Raw genomic sequence first — 22,471 nt, forward strand, 5'->3', positions numbered from 1 at the left:
TGGACCAAAATGGTCAGAGTTGTTAAGGTCAAAAGAAGAAGAATTGCATGAGGCAAAGAAGCTTTCACAAGAAGGAGGGGTTTTATGACAGTGACTTTGAGCAAGGATATTAAGAAAAACCTCGTTAAAACTTCAATATGGAGTATGGTTTTGTATGATGCAGAAACTTGGTTGTTGAAGCAAGATAATTGGCATAGGATGGAGACTTTTGAGATGTGAGCTTGGAGGAGGATGGAAAAGGAAATTGGGAGGAAAGGAACACCAAGGAAGAAGTACTAGGCATGGCGGGGAAGGAGAGATGGTTACTGGGAGAAATCCAAAGGAGGCAGGAAAGATAGATTCAGAGCATCTTGATTGGAAATGGGATGTTGAAGACTGATAGAGGGGAGGATAACAATCAAGTGAGGTAGGGGGATGCAAAGATTGGCATCTTGGATGTAAAGATGGAATAATCAGAAAGTGGTGATTGTAGCGTAGGATATCAGGTTGTCTTCTTAGGCGAGTCTTAGAAATGTAGGAAAGTTCAGTCTGTGTTCTTCCAAAAACTACCTTAAATAGTAGACTACCAAAACAACATTTCCAATCATGAATAAAACAAAAAAAAAATTTTCAACCCACTGACGATTTTTTGTTAATACAACTCAAATTTTGCCAAGTAACACCATCAACACCTGAACATGGTTCCTCACCTAAGATCTTCACTCAAAGATGTTGTATTGCAACAAAACTCGGGGAATATTGATAAAAAATCTTAAGTGGATTCAAAAAAGATTTTTTCATTAAATATGTGATAGCTAACTTCTGCAAAATAAAGCTTCAATTTCCTTCATTTACAATTCCTGCAGTTTTCTTTATGAATCGTGCGAATATGTGATATTTTAAATTTTAGAATTGAATTTATTTTGCAGCATCCAAATACAATGGAAAAATTGAGCAATTTATGGACAATTGTTTCAAAAGAAACTAATCATGTGCTTACATATAAAACTTCTATCACCAGAATTTCACCATCACCATGGCCAATTCCATTTATGCTTTTCTTGAAATCCTTTTTATGTCTTACTTTGAAGAAGAACAATGTAGGAGAAAATTACCATACTTTCTCACAATCCGGATCTAATAAAGTGGTGCCTTGCAGCACTACAGGCATTGATGCTCATCCAACGTTTGACAAATGTCACCCTAACAAGGAATATTTCATTTAAAAATACTCTATGCTAACAAGTGATGTATCATGATTAGTTATTGTATGAAATGCTCCCTGTGCCAAAAACAAACTAAATATTAATTACACACAGCTAATTTGTAAATATTTATCCCAATGATCAATTTCTACTCAAATCCCTAAGCAGCTGAATTATCAGCCTGGTCACCACTTTTCACAGCATATTTATATTTAAAATGGATGAATTCAAACATGCTTTGAAGAATATTTTGAAATGCTCTTAAATGCTTCAATATCAAAACATGGATTGGATCAATAGACATTATCTATTGATAAGAAAATAAGCTAATGCTGAAAAATATTTAACTTACAGGAGTATTAAGAACGGCAACCAATTTATCTCCCACGCAGAGACGTCCATCAGCCTGAGCAGCCCCCCCATCCATTATCTTTGTTACATAGATGCCATTGTCTCCAGGTATGTGCTGGTTACCAATTCCACCAGCAATGCTGAATCCAAGGCCTTTTGTCCCTTTGAGCAGTTCCAGCTCCAGCAGCCTTCCAGATCCAACTATTGATGTGTATGGAGTTCATAAGGGGCAATGATGATGATGAATTAGGCATAATTGAAAATATGTGACATTAACACAGTTCTTTTTACATAATTTGTTTAGGGAAACAGCAATAATATTAATTTGTCTGAATCCTCTGACACCAAATGTTCTTTGTAAACAAAAAGAATTTTCATGAAATTTAGTAAAATACTTTAAAGCACTGAAATCGTTTTCAGAGAAAAAATTCCATACTTTGATCCTATAAATCTATTTAAAAATTGAGGCTTTCCAACTGAAAAATGTCTAAATTATGGCTTCACATATAGCATGGGGACATCAAGACAAGAGTTAATAGTGAAACATAACTTGGTAGACAGTTTACCTGAAAGAGCTGTTGAAGACCCACCACCTGCACCGGCTGAAATAGGATGTAATGCTGATGTAGATGATGCAGATCCAGGTATGGGTTTCTTTTTTCTGCGAACTTCCTGCAAGGTTAACATTAAAGGCACTGCTTAGATGAGGATTGCTAATTTTTCTCTAAATACAAGAGATTGCTAAAATAAGCATTTGCTTTATGATTTTATGTCAATGGATTGAAAGATACTATTTTGTAAAGATATAATAGTTTCATGAATGAATTTATTACATCCCAAGCAGGAAAACTGAAAGAGCATTAAAGATTCTAAACTTTAAGCAAGATGACAGATGGAAAAATAATAATTTATGGATCCACATCTGGCTCCTGGTAATCCAGTCAATTTTGCGAGGAACAGCATTAAATATCTGCATAAGTAGACTAGGTATTACTCATTTCAATTCAGAAAAAAATGATTGGATGATACACATATGAATTATGAAGAGGAATGTGCTGAACATAATATGTAAAGACTCAGGTAGATTTTAATTAATGATATTAGGATAGGAATATTTAATGTGCTTCAAATTTTATTTGCTGTAATTTTGTAGTATCTTTTCCAGTAGTGTTATAAATACCAAACTTGTGATCAATGGCAAGGAAGCTTATATTCAATTTCAGCTGTGAGTTTTTTCAGTAGTATGATTCAGGAAGGTTCTGGAATTTAAGGGTCTTCTGCAGCTTGGGTCCCCAGCTGCTGTGCTGGCATTTTGAGTCCATCCCATGATACATCCTTACATCAAAGTCAGACCAACAGACAAGAAGAACAAGGAAATGCAGAATCTCCCCAAAGCAATATTAAATTAAAGATTGCTTGAGTAGCTTACTAATGATGTCTCATCCAAATGTGTTCATTAAAGGAAAAATTAAGAAGAGAGAAATTAATGCACATTTTCACCATACAGCTGTGCACAATTTTATAAATTTCCACTTAGAATAACACACTTTTCCATTGTACCTAACCCAAATTTGTGTGTGCACAAAAAAACCTGACACCCTAATCAAACTGGAGGAAAACATCCAGAGAGAATTAGATAAACCCATGGCATCAGGTTATTTCTATGAAACACACTATGTTGATATGTAGGTGACCCCACACAAAAAACTGACGAAATGCCACAAAATGATTATTATTTAGAATTACGTTTTTCTCAACTATGCCTCCTTATACAAAATACATACAGTGCTGAAATCAAAACACAGACAAAATCGACCCTTACGAGGCGAACGGTGTTTCCAGCACGTTTTAAGGCATCAACAGCAGCTGCATGGGTCACGTTAACCACTGACGTGCCATTGACAGCCAAGATGGCATCGCCGACTCGAAGGCGCCCATCAGCACTGGCAGCACCGCCTGGTATGAGTTTTGTGATCCAGATGGAGCACCAAACAGTGGGGTCCACGCCGCTCCCCCCTCCACCCCCTCCTCCGCCGATTCCATCTCCTCCTATCAATCAACCAAACAACCAACTATTAAAGATCGGTAAACATTGTTAATAGTACGTAACAGTAATCACAGAGGTGATTGCGGGGCCGGTTTCCGAGGTAATTTGTTTCAATGACGATCGAAATCATTGGAAGTATCGAATCATTAAAACGTCAAAAACCATTATCGCCACCGTCATCAGTTTAATCGATGATAACTGCAATGAAATTTCGATTTGAAAAAAAATCATTTATCGAAAATCGATCAATCGGACCATGGAGCATCATCAACTTATGACGGTCGTGCAAGCGACCCACGTGCGCAAACTAACATGAGGATAATTGGAATCTGGGAAAATGATTTTGTTTTGAAGTGGTTTCCGACCGCGATTTCACATGGCGGTGGTCAGTGCTCACCCCCGGCGTCCGTTGCGTGGAGAGGAGGGTGGGGATTGTCCGTTCCCCCGGCGATGCTGAAGCCCAGGCCGGCGCCCCCTCGCTCCAGCGTGATCTCCTCGTAGTCCCACTCGTCGCTGGCCTCGGGAGCGACGATGGCCGCCACAGTCGCGGCCCCATCCTCCGCGGGGCGCCGAACCACCTTCTCCTTGGCTCCACCGGGTTCCCCTCCATTGACCTGGCGAACACAACGGGGAAGAGTGTTAAAACCTGGTCGGATGCGCACATTGTACTTACTACTTCCAAAATCTAAATGCATAAGTGCCAAAACCTAGGTGACTGTTCTTGCGCAGATTACCTTATCCGCGCAATTCCACATATTTTACAAGAACACGCGTAATTTAAAAAAAATTAAAAAAGTAATTAATACAACGTATTTGGGAGAAATCATTTGTTCAGTAGAGTTAAGTCAGGCACTTGCATTTTGGGGAACTCTATTTGAACACACTTAAAAATATTTAAAGAAACTGCGGGTAACTCCGCGACGGTAACTTTTAACTGAGTCACTTGCTAATGCGCTACATTTTTAAAACCTTGTAAGACACTGCTAGTGTGTGTGGCAGGGGGTGATTACACATTAGACTAATTTTGACCTGAAATGCAATTATTTTCTTCCTAGCGCGGTCGGACAACTTTATTCTGATTCCTTATCGTTCGTGGGAAAAAGGACGTCGTAAATATATCTGCTCTACGCTTAATCTTTCTAATTTTATAGACGTGATCTCTCCTGACGCAGTACGATGGAGATAATAATACATTTTCAAAATCTTTGCTAACGAGACATTCTTCCAATTTATGCAAGAGATTTAATCTGCAATTTAACCTTCGGTCCGTTAGGGATCCCCAGTCTAGCTCCTCTAATATTTTGAATACGCTACTAAGTTTATCATAACAACGTTGTACAAATCTAGCTCTACTACGCTGCACGAGATCCAATTCGGAAATCAATAGGATCCCATGCACTGAGGATTCCATATACTAGCATCATAATCTAAATGTCTAACCAGCGAAATGTAACATTTCTCATTGACCTTTTCATCACGTTTACCAAATACTCTGCTGATAAATCCTATTTTTTGGTAGCCTGTCCACATATTCCTCGCATATAGTATGTTTCACCCAGGAGAGGTCGTGAGTGAGGGTAACGCCAAAGTACTTAATCGAGTCAACACTTTCTATTTCGATGTTCCTGATGCAGTAAACGTTCGTAAGAGAGTTGCTATTTTCCAAAAATTCATGAATACGCACCTTTTTTAAGTTAAATTATAATTGACAAGTCGCACCAGCATTGTATAGCATTAAGGCCATCTGACAAAGCTCCTGTGTCTTCAGGATCACGGATATCTCTGTAAACAACTGCATCTCCGACAAATACACGTATATTGCACGGATCGGTATTGCGTCGAGGAGGTCCAGTTCCTTTAACTTCTATCTAACTCCGAAAATGCTGATTTTTCAGAAATATTTAACTGATTTTTCGCGAAGAGTCGGCTTACTGGTGTCTGGCAGTCTCCAAAACGGTCGCGGGGGTGCGAATATGAACCACGCTGAGGAACGATTTTCTTTTACAAATTTGGAAAATTAGTGCAATACAATTTTACGTCATTTTGGAGTGGTTCGCTTTAACGTGAAGGAGTAAGAAAATTGGAGATGAATTAAAATACCCAAAAGTAGTATGAAGTGAGTTACGTATGAACGGCACCCAACAGTATCGGGTAATGCCACTTAATGTAACACAGTGTTACTTAACCTTTTGTTTAGCTGGAATTATATTATTATTATTAGGTAATCTACCGGTTAAGGTAGGTTTTGGATGGGCACAACTATCAAATAAATATATTGTTTCTCCCAACAACCAACTCTGCAAAAAGCCCCTCTTAATCTCTTTGTACTTCCCCACCCCCTTCATCCCGTCTAACATCCCTTTCCTGTTCCTGCCCCTTCCTCATTTTAGAACATTTTCCCCTCTATTACAGTCTTCACATCCCACATCCGATCAAAATCCCACTGCCGACCAATACGCCCTTTAAGCATTTTTCCTGCCTCCTTACGATTTCTCCAAACAATCCCCCTCCTCCCCCACCATACCTAGCACTTCTTCATTTGTTTTCCTTCCGGTCCATTTCACCTTCTCCACACCAGCATTTCAAAAACCTCCAACCTATGACTATCATCCTGCTTCAATGACCACGTTCCCGCGCCTTACATAACTACGCTCCACACAAGTTTGGACGAGCCTTTTCTAGACAGCTTTACTCAAAGTCCCAGTAATCAACGCCCTCCTCCTTGCGAAAGCCTCTTTGCTCAATGCAATTCTTCTCATAACGTCCCTGCTACTTTTAACATTTTGGTCCAACACTTCCGAGATACGTAAACTGTTCTTCCTGCTCTATATTTGGCCTTCTTATTTCAATTTTAGAATTAGCCTTTCTCTTTCCGGAAAACCGCATAACCTTTGTTTTATTTATATTGATTCTCATCCCATATCTATCGCAATGAATTTTCAGCGCACTGAGCAATAAATGCAGCCCCTTGGATGACTGACAAACTAGAACTTGGTCATCAGTAAACCTAACTGATTTCACGAATTCCCAGCCAAATTTCATTCCTATCTCCAAAAAATCATTGATCATTCTCACACCGAATTCAAAAGATTCTCGTTACCTTATATCGACGTTATCCAGACCACCAGCATCTAGCAACGGAAGGAGGTGGGAAAGTGGTCTGGTGAAAACCCAGGAGGTGATGGTAGAGACAAAAAAATACTTGCGGTTCAAAACGAGACCTTCATTCGCTGCTAGCTATTGTTAGCATCAAATAAGAAAAAAAAACACTACAAAATGAATGATAGCTCCACTCGAGTTACATGCATCAACACAACACTCCCGACGCACTGACATTTCAATATTTCTATTCGGAGACTTTGGGGGGGTCATTCCCTCTGAGATCCCCACTTTATACGCGCCGGGTCGATTGACCTTTTGAACAAAGGACTATATTTTTACTACCCATTGTCTTCCTTAGTTTCCTAAAATTGTTCCTATTGATAACATTAAAAAAGACTCAACTGCCTTCAATCACAGCCTTCAACATACTGCTAGCCCTGAATTTTTCCTGTTTGCATTTACTGACTATACTCCTTTTGTGCCCATTTTTACTGAACATTTTTGACTTGATAACATTGCTGAAATAATATATATTCCCATGAAATGGTCAATGTCAACAAAAAAATGGCGAAATGTATATTGCACAAATAGGATACACCATTTAAAGGTCTTGATGATCTAATAATAATGATGGTAGTCACGGAAAGACCCCATAAACTTGTCTTTTCTCGATCGCGTTCGTTTTTTAGAAAAAAATCACTCTACTTTTAATTTTAATTCCCAACTCACTATTTATAGTGAGTCATCAAGCTTCCTTTCCAAAGGTTCGATAATAGATAATAAAGAATTAACTTTCCCCTACATTTCCTTATCGGATACGCTAAAAGCTGATACTACTTCACCTTCGCCATACAAGCGCTAAGAACAAGTCAATCCACGTGCCACATTTTGTCACTCCAATCACATTGTGCAATCCATTAGCACACTTGGGATTTTTATCACTGCATAATGAACGGGCGATCTTTAATATCCTCGACATCCAAACCATTTAGCGAACTATTATAGCGTGGCATCATGGGGAAAGTTAAAAGAGTCGGCAATCATCGCTTCACAGGCATAAAACAAGAAAAGGAAAGGAAACTCCCGACTACTACGATCGATCGCTTATCTCACAGACCTTGAACGGAACGCCCCCAAAAGTTTTAATGGTTTCGATTCCAAAATTCGGGAGACTCTCAGAAGCACTCCTACTGAATTGCCCCTGGCTTGGAACAAGAAGTTCCCTCAGGGATTACTCTAAAATTACCGATTAACGCTGAGGTGGAAAACAAAGAGAGTAGCTAATTCATATATGTATGCTTGTGACAAAATATAGAAAAAAAGAGAGAAGTAAACCTTTAAATGAAAAATAAAATAACGTTTAAGTGGGTTCACGCATGATAGAGGCGAGAAAATAATTGCCATAAGTGAATTTAAGATAACTCCCAAATGAAACAATTTTTTCCGACGCGTTGGTACTCTCCTGTTCAATCTTGATGATTTTGAGTGAGACGATTGAACACATACAAAAATTATGTGAATTCTAAAGCAATAAAGGGAGCAGAAAAGGGAGTGATTTTCCAGATTAAATTTATTGATAAAATATTACTGTAGAATTAAAACAAATTGAGTAGTTTCAGGCGTGATGTGATGGAATTCGAACCTATTAAAGAACGGGCAGTAGCAATTCTCCACTTGATTACATTAATTGTACGACCGGGCGATGACATCATCTTCAGGTACCAAAATGAAGTCAAGCTCTGTCTTATATGAATTTAATCTAATGCATATAAGACGGCTTCATTTTGGTACTTGAAGATTATGTAAAACATCGAAGCCCGGTCGTACAATATATCTAATCTAGAGAAATATTACTACTATCCGTTCTTTAATAGGCTCGAATTCCATCACATCACGCCTGAAACTACTCAATTTGTTTGAATTCTACAGTAATATTAAATCAATAAATTTAATCTGGAAAAACCACTCCCTTTTCTGGCTACAGCTTTATTGATGCACCCAATCCTCTTTCGATGTTTATACCACGAATAATGTACACACGAAAAATTGGAATTCCTCCTAAATTTTGAACATGAAAAACCACAGAAACTGCGGGAGATGCCGCAACCGTAACTTTTAACGTTTAATTTCTAAAAATTAATAAATATAAATGGGAACGCGTAAATAGGAATTGAAATTGCTACGAGCGCAAACTAGGAAGGACAACCACGTCTTTTTCTTCTTAAATAAATAGTGACGTTATGCATGAACATTATAAATAACAGACATTTAATTATTTTCACATTTTAATCCAGAAATATCGAAACCCTTCGATGGGTATTCAGTTTCTATTTTTAACAAATAAATTAATATGCATTTTGGAGTGTGAAAAGAAACAATTTATTCAAAAAACTATAAAATTGAGGGGTTTGCTTCAGTTTACATTTAATGTATTCAATCCCCGCGGGAATGCGGCCCACCATAGACATGATGCTGTGTAATCTCTAGTGGTTGGAGCAGTGAGAAAACTTGACAAGGCAAAGCACGTGGGTAACCAATATTCATCAAAATAAAAACATGCATAATATATTATTCATAAAAACAGTACGTTAACAATCAAATCATATTATGGGATTCTGTTGCTGTTAATCATGCGCACACAGCATTAGATATATTCTTGACATATTATTTTTGTGAATTCTTATTTATTCAAATTTTATTCACTAAATGCACGTTCGTGGAACAATTGTTTCCACAGATGGGCAAAATGAATTTAATTTGCATATAATTATATTGTCGATGTGTAACATTGCCAAGGATAATATATTTTAAACACAAAATAAACGTTTTCACAGTGTATTTTTAATTGAAATTATTCTAAACAGGTACCATCATACTGTACTTAAATACTGTGCCTCAATGCTGTACTGTAATTCAGTGAAAACAAGTTACAGAGAGGAGTTTACTAGATGGAAACAAATACAGTACGATGCTAGTTATTTTCAAATAAAAATGCTTCATAATCTGTGCATTTGCAAAATGAATACAGCTTTGAAAGCAAAAGCACTTTTACAAGATGTGTATAAAAAGTATTGGTAACATCTTTTTCTTGACGTATACGCGAAGTGCTGAATTCAGACCGTCGGTTAAGTGTACGCACGATCGCAGATTGTATTGGCATTGAAAATATGACAGTGCACACAATTATCACACTAAACCTGAGGCGAGTGTCTACTTGCGAAGACCATCTGCAACGCGTCAAAGACCTTATGTAATCCCCATACAGTCCTGACTTGGCACCAGCAGACTATTTCCTATCCCCAAAAGTGAAATCCTCCAACAAAGAACACCATCATGGGACTAAGTACCGTCAAAGAAGCTTTTACGTGTACCCTTAAGGACCTTCCGGAATCCGCCTACCAGGGAGCCTTCGAGATGAGGAAAAGCCACTGGCAGAAATGTGTCGACACTCAAGAGATATACTTTGAAGAATGTTGAGGCATTGTAACAATATTTGAAATGAATCTATTTTTCAGAAATGTTCCCGATACTTTTTATACAAGCCATGTTTAAGTCATTAAGCGCATTTAGAGTTTGTTAAAATAGTAAATCCCCTCAGAACTTCAATGTGGACATAAAAATTATTTGGAATTCATGAATATGACACTATCATGTGTGTTGTAATACATAGGGAACATCAATGCGAATTTTATTAGTGGAACAGCCAAGGAATCACAAATTGTACATTGATTTAATTGACATAGATGCAGTGTCTGTTACGGATGTGGATAGGCATGCATCACAGCTAGGAATAACGAACGCTGAAAATACCCAGGCTGTTTCCACAAGGATGATGAAGTTTCCAAATTTAGTATTGATTTTAGAAAATACAAATATTTCGGTAAAATTTATTTTATGTATTCATTTCAATGTTCTTTGGATTCGATACGAAATGTAATTGCGTCGAAAATTTATATCATAGTACCTAGCTACTTTTTCCTTTTAGTTAATGCTCTTTCTGTATTTATAGCGTATAGAATTCATAATTTTGTAGATTATTTTAATTGATGACACAGATTCAAATCAATGTACGTAACAGCTTAATTAAACAATAAATAACTTCCCATTTAAGTAAGTTTATCTATTTAGAAACAAAAATCAAGGCCTAATTTTGGCATTGGTGAGATAAACACTAAATCCAGGCAGGCAATTTCATTTAGCCACTAGTTTAGCCAGAAAGAAATTAGTGATATAGAGTAGACAATGGTGCATTAACATTAATTAAACAAGGGCGAATAATTATATTCGAATCGAGATACATTCAAAAGATACGGGAAACTAGATTTTCCTATATGAATTTCAAATGTACGGAAGGAATTATTTAAATGAATTAGTTTTATGCTTGGTTAATTTATTCCTGTAAGTGAATTATAACCCACAGGTAATTCGTTATGACTCGAGTAGTAGTAGTAGTTTTGAGAGTTTTAGGGTGCGTCGACAGCTAAGGTCATTTTGCACCACTCATTAAATATAAAACTAAAATTCCTTTTTACTTAGGAATAAATAAATAAATAAATACGATTAAATATAAATAAATAAATAAATAATTGTTAAAATCAAAGGCCATTAAAATTATGAGATCAAAAACTATATCTGCCTCAGTTGCCCTTAAAAAATTTAAGACTCGATTTATGGACTCAGAGTCATCCCCTAAAATATTTTTTAAGTCTCCCCTTATCTTCAACATGTCTCTGGTCCCTTGGTATCTTCTACATTCTGTCAGGATATGTTTTATTGTCAGGGGTTGGAAGCACTCATTGCAGCGGGGCTGTTCTTTTACCTCCGCAAAGAGGTACGAATGAGTGAGGGCAGAGTGTCCTATTCTCAGGCGCGTAATCATGACCTCTTCCCTCCGAATTTTCCGGATGGAAGAGGACCATGGTGAAACGACCGGTTTTATTGCCCTGAGTTTATTATTTTGCAGAGACTGCCAAGCCTCCTTCCACTGTTGCAAGACCGAGTTCCGCAGGGCGGCCTTTACGTCCTCCATTGGAACCAAGGTGGAGTCGGTCTCGGGTTTTCGAAGGGCATCCTTCGCTGCCTGGTCAGCTTTTTCGTTACCTCTTATGCCGACGTGACCAGGAGTCCATATAAAGGAGACCCTGTTACCCTTTCTCTGAAGGGACAACAGGGTATAATGGATCTCCTGGACTATCGGGTGCACAGGTGCAAAGACCGATAAAGATTTTAGGGCGCTCAACGAGTCGGTGCAGATGAGGAGAGAGCCTTGCTTTCTTTTATTTCTCCTAGGGCCGTCCTTATGGCTGACAGCTCGGCTGTGAAAATGCTGCATGAAGTGTGCAGTTTTTTCCTCACGACTCCATGGTAGTGGGACACGACCGCATAGGCACTTGACAACTCTGACTTTGACCCGTCGGTGTAGACGGGGACAAAGTCAGAAAGTGAGCTGAGGACGGCACTGAAGAGCTGCTGGTATTCGGAATCGGTCGTCTTGGCTTTGCGGCGTGCACTGGCAATTAGTTTAATATCCGGCATTGGCGTTAACCAAGGCGGATACTTAGCATAGGAGACGGGGCATATTTGAGGAAATGTAAAATTTACCTCATTAATAAAATCATTAAAACGAACGGCAAAGGGCCTAGTTGCCCTTCTCCGCCTGTTAAATAAGTCTAAAAACCGTTGGTTAAAAACTATGTTAAAACAAGGGTGGTTTGTCTCTGATAAAAACAAGGGTGGTTTGTCTCTGATAAAAGTTTACAGGCATAATTGCCCATTAAAATCATCCTGCGGGTTTCCAACGGAGGCTCCCCTGCGTCTGCAAGTAAGCTTGGGACTGGGCTTGTTCTAAATGCCCCGGTGGCCAACCGTATCCCAGCATTGTGGACACATTTAAGTGGTCTCAAGTAAGACTCTCGTCCTGAGGAATACACTATGGAACCATAGTCCAGTTTGGATCGCACCAAGCCTCTGTACAATAAAAGCATGGTGGTGCGGTCTGCTCCCTAAGTGGAGTGAGTTAAAAACTTTAAAACGTTGAGGGTTTGGCGACACCTCTCGCGTAACACGCGGATATGCTCCCGCCAGTTCAGCTTTTGGTCCAGGATCATGCCGAGAAAGCTGACGGACTCCACAAATGGAAGGATCCTACCCAACAGGGTTAGGGTCGGGGTAACGTGGTAACCGCGAACACGGTGAAAGTGCACGCATTTCGTTTTCTCCACGGAGAACCGAAATCCGTTCTTTCGCGACCACTCTCCAAGTTTGTTTAGAGTCACCTGGGCTTGCCTGGAAGCGTTTGGCAGTCGTGTCGACCGGCAAAATATGGCTAGGTCGTCCACATAGAGCGATGCCATCACCGGGGCATTGATGCATTCCACCACGTCGTTGATGGCGATGGCAAATAACGTCACGCTCAGTACTGAACCCTGGGGTACCCCGTTCTCCTGTGTAAGAGATCGGGAAAAGTGCTTCCCAGTCCTTACTTTAAAAAGGCGGTTTGTTAAAAAATTTCTGATAAATAGGGCCATGTTGCCTCTAAATCCCCACTTGTGGAGCGTGTTGAGGATTCTCCATCGCCACACACTATCATAGGCCTTCTCCAGGTCGAAGAAGACTGCTATGACGTGTTGACGTTGGAGAAAGGCTTCCTGGATGAAGTTCTCAGTGCGAACCAGATGGTCTGTCGTGGACCTGCCACGCCGAAAGCCGCACTGAGCGTCGGAGAGCAGGTGTCGACTCTCCAAGCACCACATGAGACGTCGGTTTACCATCCGTTCCATCACCTTGCACAGGCAGCTGGTGAGAGATATGGGACGGTAGTTGTTCGGGTCATTTTTGTCCTTGCCCTGTTTTGGGATTGGTATCACGATGGACTCTCGCCAGGCATTTGGAAAACTGCCCTCGTTCCAAAGCTGGTTGAGGGTATTTAGGACCTCCCCAATCGCAGTTTCCGGAATGTTCCGGAGAAATGCGTTGTGGATTTCGTCCGCCCCTGGCGAGGTGTAATGGGAGTCTTCGATGGCGGATTTAAGCTCCCAGGGCGTGAAAGGCTCATTGTAATATTCCCGTGTAGGACCTGCACCAAATTTGAGATGGACTCTCTCGCAACTAAGCGATCATGGGGTGGCAGATGAAATAATTTAGTTGAATGATAGCACGCACATTTGTTTTTTTATAAGTTTGGTAGAGAGAATGATTAGGTCATTGTCAAACCATGGAAACTGGGAGTTTATAATGAGTATAATCTTATATTTTCTATAGTTTGGCAAACATCTAACGCTCTATGGCACATTTATAAAAAAGAGATAGCGGTGACATCACATGGCACAGTGTGTAAATAGTGTATTTGTACAGATCAGAAGAGTGCCTGCTTATGAGCTCCGCATGAAAGGGGTTACCAAAAAATGCTCGATTGACATCTCCCTTGAAATTTAAATGATTGCCACGCCCAGAAGTAAAATACAGTTTTAGGGAAACAGGTATTTAACTCTGAGGAGTGAGAAATTATGACAGTGGAAATGTTTCATATACTTTTGGGAATAAACTAAAGAGGAATTATACACGAAAATGAAAAACAAAAACCAAAAGCGACGACTTTTCCGATTTAAAATAACTGGTGAAAGAAAAGTACTCAGCACAAAAATGTAATGATTACATGAGGGCTATAGGAGGCAACGGGATTCATTCAAGAAACAGAAAAATTCACTTGAAAATTTATAGTTTATTCGGACATACTGAAGTAATTATAATTTCATTGAAAATATAATTATGGTTTTTCTCGCATGTACGAAATAAAGTAATATTTTTTGGTAAAACTTGTATCGTATATCCTACTTTTTGATAATTGTTAGAAAAATGAACTAAGCCACAATCTGCCTTTGGCTTACATGAAATAATGACTACAACTGGACTTGTTTTACATGAAATTATGCTTCATTTTAAATAGTAACTTTGAATGGACTTTTAGTAATTGTTTAGGACGAATACGCGTGGACACTCATACACACAAGAGTGACGTGTATAACTCGAAGGTGAACAATGTGATATTCTGTCATCTACGTTCTTTATAAGTTCAGCGCCCCATAATAAAAATAAGATGATTGGGACAAGAAAATTTGGATAATAAACATCTTAGGTTAACATACGGAGCAATACATCTTAACAGGCCACAATAATATCAACTATACTAAGTTTATAGAAAAATACTGGTAAGGACTCTAGAGATAGTTCAAATTATGTACGGTTTCTTAATAATATAGTATGATACAGGTTAACGACAGAAAAGCACATACATACGTGGAGGGCCGTTAAGACTTAAAAAGTTGATTAATAGCTTTCCTAAGTGAATGACAATTACAAATGATTTTGAGAAACAACTTTAAAATAACTACGAATACAAAATAATAGGATGGCAACAAAGAAGCTAAAGATCACAACGTTAGATTAGAAAATGACCTAATTTACTCAGAGATTGGCAACATGATAAAGGACTCGTATAAAGATGGAATTCGTCCTCGAAATTATTATTTCAGTGAAAATCCTGACACGATTTTATATCACACTTTCTGGTCGTTCTACGGAGGGCTCACACTGCTAGAAATTATAAGTAAATTACTTTTGCCCCAAATATTCGGAAGTATACGTTATGAGGTATAAATTACTCTCAAAAATCTCACGAAACCGAAGCAGATAAACAACGACCCTTCATCAATCACGAATATGATAACCGAAAAAATTTCCATTCGAGGGTCCAGTAGATAAATTTCATATAGACAATCATGCAAGAAGGAATTATTTTCAAACGTATAATGGTTTATTTTCTTCGATGATTTCGTTTAACTATGTAGAATACGAGTATACTGCCTCAGGACAATCAAGATTGAATTTTGAAGACAGATACCCCAATGTCAACATCACCCTACCTCAATCTACAAGCATTCGACCGAAAGGTTGGCTAATGATAGGCGAGGACAGAGACCACGCTGAGCTAAAACCCTAAGGCGCGTGTAAATTCACACATTAACGGGAAAGCGGGGTCAGTTTCGCCCCTTGTGTCACCATTCCATTTCCCACGAAGTTCTAGTCGACAGAATATCTCACAGATAGGATTTTTAGTTTGTCCAAAGGCATTTCTTTCCGAATAGAATCAATTTTTCAGTAGATGTTACCCATTAGGCCATCGTGAGTTTGTACCCTGATACCATTATTCCACAACGAGAGAATTTTCCCCGCGCAAGGTTTTTGAAGAAAGGAACCATAAGGGCAAGCAAAGGGATTGTTTGCGGATTTGGAAAACTTATATCAATTGAAACCATTAAATGTCAACCTTTCCTCATTTGCAGACTAAATTCGTTTAATTAAATGGCCTAAGAAACTGGATAACTCGACTCGATGAAAACATACTTTAAATTCGGGGATACTGGAATGCTTAATCGAATTTTGAATTTTAAATCACATGTTATTCCTATTGTCAACTTATCACATTTTTCCGCTGTAAAATGTTACTCTCTACATGTGGTTAGTGAGAAATTGAGGCCAGGGCAATTCTTGCCTGTTTTAGCCCCCTCTTCTCCAATGCGAGGTAACGGGTGGCCCGCCTCCATCCTCCTCCCTCGTCGCGCCATTATCACGTTGAATCAAGCTTGTTTCCCTTTGGCTACGTGACGTCTTTTGTGCACGAAGGGAAAGCATTAGGTATCTCGGTGTTAGTTGAACGTTATCACCGCAGACAAGTACGTGAGGGCCGGTGTTGGTAATATCTTTACACGAGAACTAACGTACGGTTACCGTGATAATGATGCTCACGATCGCCGTGGGTGCAGGAAAACACATTAGGGAGTAAAAGATGGAGAACCGGAAAAGATGATTACAGATTGTCAGAGAGAAGACTACGAAAGTAGTTTAAGCAAAGAAGCAGGATATGCCATAACCAACAACGAAGAAAACTGGCAAGTTCAATTAAAAAGCAAGCAGGACATGGCTATAAAGGATGGGAGAAATAAAGATAGAGGAAAGAGTTGGTAGAAAGGAACCAGCAGACTGATACGTGGACAAAGTGTTGGGAGTGGGAGAGGGAAGGGGTTAATTGGAATGATGCTCAGGGTAATGAAAGATAATTGAGTTGGGGGATTATAAAAGGGTTACGGAAAGGAATTAGGGAGGATAAGGGCGTTGGATGAATGAAACGAGACCTTTCATAAACGCGCATCTCCCCTATGGAGGCATCAGAAAAAAATTGAAAAGTTCTTTCATTTTTCTCAGTTTTCAATTGAGTCGTATGCAAGAATGGAAATACCTTGAAAACGGTATTCACACACTCACAGCGGCAATGACGAAAATAATGTATTGTGAAAGTTGTAAAATTTTCACATATTTTCCAAAATGTCCCAAGTTTTACTCCAGGAGAGAATTATATTTTACAAGCTGGAACCTTTGAAATTTTAACGTAGGATGTGAACATCGTGTGAATAGCGATACGACCGAATAAATACGCATTCGGTGTAGTTAAGTACCTAAGCGCAATCATGGGACAGGGCAGTGCCCACCTGGTTTTAATGAGATGGTGGTTTTATACTAATGCAGCTTATGCATAGCTTATATACAATTTTCTGCCAATTGAAAAAAATATCTCCGTACGTAAAATTTCTATCTATCAGGCGCACCAGTGGATTACTGAGAGCTGAAGCAAATGACTGTAGAAACTCGTATCTAAAAGGTAATCAGGGATTGATACATTGAACGACTCCGCCATGAGGCACAAAACCTACTCAGGTCCTATCTCTTCAATGTCTAAGCATCGACTAAATGCATTTGAAAGCATTTATTAGGAATAAAATAGATTTACACATTTTCAATTCAATATATTCCTTTCGAAATTTCAGCATAGAATCAAATTTGCATTTAAACTGGAATAATTCTTAAATTTATTATTACGTTCGAGAAATTCGCCGTCGATATAGTTTTAAAAACTCGAAATACGGAAAATTCATTAATTGTGGTAGGAATGCGCTGGAGCAGATGTGGTAACAAACGCATAAATGTCGGATAATGATAATGAATGGATTGATTGTGGGGAAAACGTCGTTTTTATTTTGTTTTTCATGTGAATAATTAATACTCTTGGAAAATATACACATACTTACATATGCCGACCGAATATGATAGAAATTTATGCAGCCACCTCGAAAAATTAAAATTCGAAACGGGAGCAAAAAATTCGGGAAATGAGCCGATTTTTGTCATTTTAAGGAACGATGTGCAATTATTTTACTGATTAAATTCTTTTTACGCCCGTTATTCACGTCAGTGAGTTTTTTTTTACGGGTTTTAACTCTAAGCTTAACAGTCCGCCACTTCGGATCCAAAAAAATAATTAAGTATGAGGTAGTCAAAGTGAACCAAGAAGCTTTAATCATGTACATTAATCGTAAAAAAAATAGATGAGCCACCTTGTATTAAGTGCTTTTTCCACATAATAGGCTGTCTATAATCATAGCGTCACAAGGCAGTTTCAGTTAACTTATAACCTCAGGGTGAAAGTGAAGAACCAAGGGATTACAGCGGGCCCGCATTATCAGGGGAGCATGTAAACGCGCCAATGGAATTTTAACGCACAGAATATATCCAAAGAAAAACGAGGCAAACGCCGGAGATTTCATAATGTTGCTTCAAAGATAATGAGTAAATTTACCTCCAAGCATTCCGAAGAATTATAAATCTCGTACTTAGAATCGAGAATAATTATACTTTCTTAATTTCACCCAATGCAGAGGGCTCAAAGGGGATATTCAGAAGTAAAAACTAATGAAAAACCTTAAAAACAAGTACGGATTAAAACGAAAGCGCAGGCAAACTAAATTGGATTATATTAAAATAACACAAAATCGTACCTCGTACATTTCACCAAGTTCCTCAGATCCAGAACGTGTAAAATAAAATGATGGAAGCTGAGAGTCTGTGCAGCTGCGATAACCCTAAGTGAGATTGAAAATTCACTAACAGGCACTCCGGCAAAGCTTCTTCTTCCATTCGCGCTGTAGCTGTCACACGCTCCAGCCGAAGGGCGCCGAGGACGTGAGTGAAACAAGACGGAAAGGAAGTGTGTTTTTGTGCCCGATAGTGGGGAGGGTGCTAAAGGCTGTGCATTCTCCCTCAAGCTAGGGCGAACCCCGCAAGAGCGGTTTAACGAAGGTGCACCTCGCGTAACAAAAGGGGTCGCGAGGGAGAGGGATGTGAACTGCGAGAGAGTTAATCAGTCAAATAATGGAACTGAGCGCAGTTGTGGTTTCTACCTCATGCCCAGGGGTCGCAAAAACGAAGGCTAAGGATACAGACCAGAGTTCTTTCAGTTTCACGACAATCGCCTCGCCCGGAATGAAACTGGTTTTAACGCGGGATAGCGCACGAAGGAAAAGCTTCCACAATGCAAGCGCGATTAACAAGATTAACTAGGAACGGTTTCTGGAATGATGCAATGGCGTTCTCGCAGCCCGTCCACCATTCGAATTCTCATTAGCGCAAGGCCCTCCATAGATTAAAATCCAGGGTGCTCCAGCGGGACAAAGGAAATGAAGGGTAGCCCAGCCAGGGCTCTACGTTTCCATTGTCTTCTTTCTATAGCTCTTTAATAGCGTTTATAGCGTTTATTACGCATCTAATATTCAAACCGAACATTTCGATTTATTTTTCTCGATACCAAGATAAGCATGAAATCGACTCAAATGTTGGTAACAACCTAGAAGAATCTAAGAACTTGAGGTCTTTCCTCACACCACCTTCTGAGCACAATCCAACCACCCTTAACATCAACCGGCAAAAACTATTTTTATCCCTTTGTATATTTAAAAGCAAAGGCCCAGATTAATTATCTTTCATTTCAAAATGAGTGGAATTATATTTAACGATACTACTTGCAGTCTAGAACAATAAAATATTGCAGATGCATCATTCTGTTATCATTTTAAAGCCAAAATCTTGGCCATTGCAGACAGTTAAACATTCCCGATATGTAGGGCACGAGAACTAATCATTAGAAAATAAAGGCAATGAGATTCTCAAGAAACGGGAGGGTTATGATAACAGTTGGGGTACATAGACTAGAACAGGTAGGACAGTTAATCTATTTAAGAAATGTTTTGCAGGGGGTTGTGCAGAGTAGATGAGCATTAGAAGTAGAATGGCTTTGGAAAAAGAGGCATTTCGAAAGCGGCGTGTGTTGACGACAGGCGTCTTTTAAGTGAAGATGTAAAGAAAATACAAATAAAAACTTTAATCTGGAACTTCGCTTTGTATGGGTCTGAAACTTGGTCGTTGAGACAAGGGGGGGAGGAGAAGATTGGAGGCTGTTAGGATGAGAACTTGGAGAAAGGAGAAAATACATTGGCCGGAAAGAAAATAAAACGAAGTCCTAAGCATGGCAGGGGAACAGAAACGGCAGTTTGGAGAAATTCGAAGAAGGCAGGACAAGTGGATGGAAGAGCTGCTGCGTGGCAACGGGATGCTGGAAACGGTAACAGAGGGTAGAATGCTGAGACAGTGGAGAGAAGGAAAGACAAAGGCATTTTGGATGGAATTAAGGAAAGCAGAAAGTATGGCGAGGTAAATAAAGAGTTATCATAATATGTAGTAGGGAATTAAAAGGAATTTTGTGCTAATTTAGTTGGAGCTTATCAGTATAGTAGTGTGTAGTGCCATGGCCTATCAAAAATCTACTCTAAGCCGTTAGACTACTGATAATATCAATAATCTTCACCATTCCTCTCGGACAAAATTAAAGAGCCCATTATTTTGTTATATAATATATATTACGTGTACACTAGAGAAAATGGCACACAAACAGGAGACAATTTGGACGGGAAACAAACTCAGAAACACACCTTGAAGCTAAAGAAAGAATATTGACATTCTGCAAGTTAAAGGGAATGGTGTTCAACGAATCTTATACGGGATATGGAAGAGCAAGACTTCATTCTTAAGAAATTTTGCGGATTTACTCGCATTTTAACGCTGAACCATTACGTATGCTGTTAACTGCATATGTGATCTCAATATAAATAAGTCAAAATAGGTAGTTATAACGAAACTTGAACTAAAATCTCACTTAAATCATGTTTAACTGCGGATATCTCGATAGAAATTGGATCCAAAAGGGGAATCATCATGTATACGAGAATCTCGTATATCTGCAGGACATGGCGAAACCACCCAGTAGCATATTTTATATCATAATGTATTTCGCGTTGCCATGCCGACATTTACTTTTCAAAAGTGACCCAAAGAATTTACTGACAGCATGCCGTCAAAGTTAATCTGATTTTTTGGAGAATTGAACATGAACACAAAAAGTGTATTGCATAGCCAAATGATACATATAATAAATTACAAGGGGAAAAGTTCATCGGGTACACATTTCTTGTGGTAAGAGTCTACTACTAAATGAATACAGTCATTGAATAAAAAATGTATGCAACAAAATCAATTGAAAAATGTACACCAGTATTTATCCTCTATGTTTTCCTTATGAACGTTTCTTATTTAAAACATAAAAAAATAATTATTAATAAAAAATGACAGAAAGAAAAACAGTGAAGGCGATGTAAACCCATATAACCACTATTTTTTAGCGGAGGAGGGGTCTAACTCCTTCGCATGCTTCTCCAGGGGTCGGTTTTGCAAGTCGTGGATTTCCCACAACCTAGGACTCAAGTGTTTGAAATCGTCGATTTCGTTTAATAACCTCAATGGCGTTTTTAAAATGTACCTGATTGGGTTTGTACTCGTGTGAATTTATTAATATATTATTTTATAATCGTGTATTAAGATAAAAAATATTTCTATCAATCTAATTCAACAAGAAAATTTAGGGAAAGTGCAATGCTGGATTATCCATCGAAATTGAAACCTATGAACGCTCTAATATTAAAATAACTGAACCACTAAAGTGGAAGAAAAATCAAGTACTGCGTGACACTGCAGAGCTAACATTTTAGGCCAAATTACCTATATTTGTAATATTAGTCAGACCATGGATGCTGCCTTTCAATGGACGTTCGTTTAAGACACGTCAACACAGCGTTATGAATATCTCACCGAGCTTTGGCTTGGGAAATTCGGTTTCCGAAAGAGAGGGATCGTGTTTACATCCTCGCGTCACCAGACAATAAGAGCAAATGAATGCTGCCTTTTCGTGTTGCAAAAGCGAGGCGCCTGCATGCCTTGGACGACGGCACACCGTGCTCCCTTCGAATCATATCGCCACCACCAGCTTCCTTCTCCCATCGGGGGAGGACTCCCAATAGAACTCCGCAACGTCACATCTCTCTTCGCAAATAATACCCTGCCCCAACACAAATTAGGACAAACGCAGATGTGAAATGGGAAAGGGGTCAGAGCCTCCTCCTCCCACTATGAGAGGACATCACTATTTCGCGAAAACCGATCCTCTAACCCCTCTGCGCGGCTTCTATTGCTCCGCAAAAGACCGGGAGGGGGGAGAGAGCCGGAGGGGGAGGTCCCACGGATTGCCGCGGTGAGGTGGTGGTGCGATGGGAAGCGTAGAGCGCGTATTAATCGTTTCGACGTTGGCGGACGAGTAGGGGGGATTGGGGGGGAGAGGCAGAGAGGGAACGAGGAGAGTCCGGGCAATTGTTCAAGGAGAGGAGAGAGATGGAGAGAGGCGGCTAGAAGGGGTTGAGTTGAAAAGGGGACGGGGGGGGGGAAGGCGGGGAAGAGTAGAACTTGCAGAGGTGAGAAAGGTGGCGGGGGAGGGAGTTTGAAGTGGCGCGGGGGG

General features: G+C 39.3%; 1 protein-coding gene across 8 annotated transcripts in view; it reads right to left on the minus strand.

Moving 5' to 3' along the window:
* Positions 1-22,471, minus strand: part of dlg1 (discs large 1) — a 745,269-nt gene that overhangs the window by 113,076 nt on the left and 609,722 nt on the right. For all 8 annotated transcript variants that reach the window (XM_071595636.1, XM_071595639.1, XM_071595637.1 and 5 more), the window contains 4 exons: positions 3,980-4,196; positions 3,358-3,584; positions 2,102-2,207; positions 1,537-1,736 (listed from right to left, as the gene is read on the minus strand). In XM_071595636.1, the coding sequence (XP_071451737.1) occupies positions 1,537-1,736; positions 2,102-2,207; positions 3,358-3,584; positions 3,980-4,196 (750 nt within the window). The remainder of the gene's footprint in view (positions 1-1,536; positions 1,737-2,101; positions 2,208-3,357; positions 3,585-3,979; positions 4,197-22,471) is intronic.

This window comes from Hetaerina americana, unplaced genomic scaffold, assembly GCF_022747635.1.
Source record: "Hetaerina americana unplaced genomic scaffold, ioHetAmer1.1.p SCAF_7, whole genome shotgun sequence".
NCBI classification, from domain to species: Eukaryota; Metazoa; Arthropoda; class Insecta; order Odonata; family Calopterygidae; genus Hetaerina; species Hetaerina americana.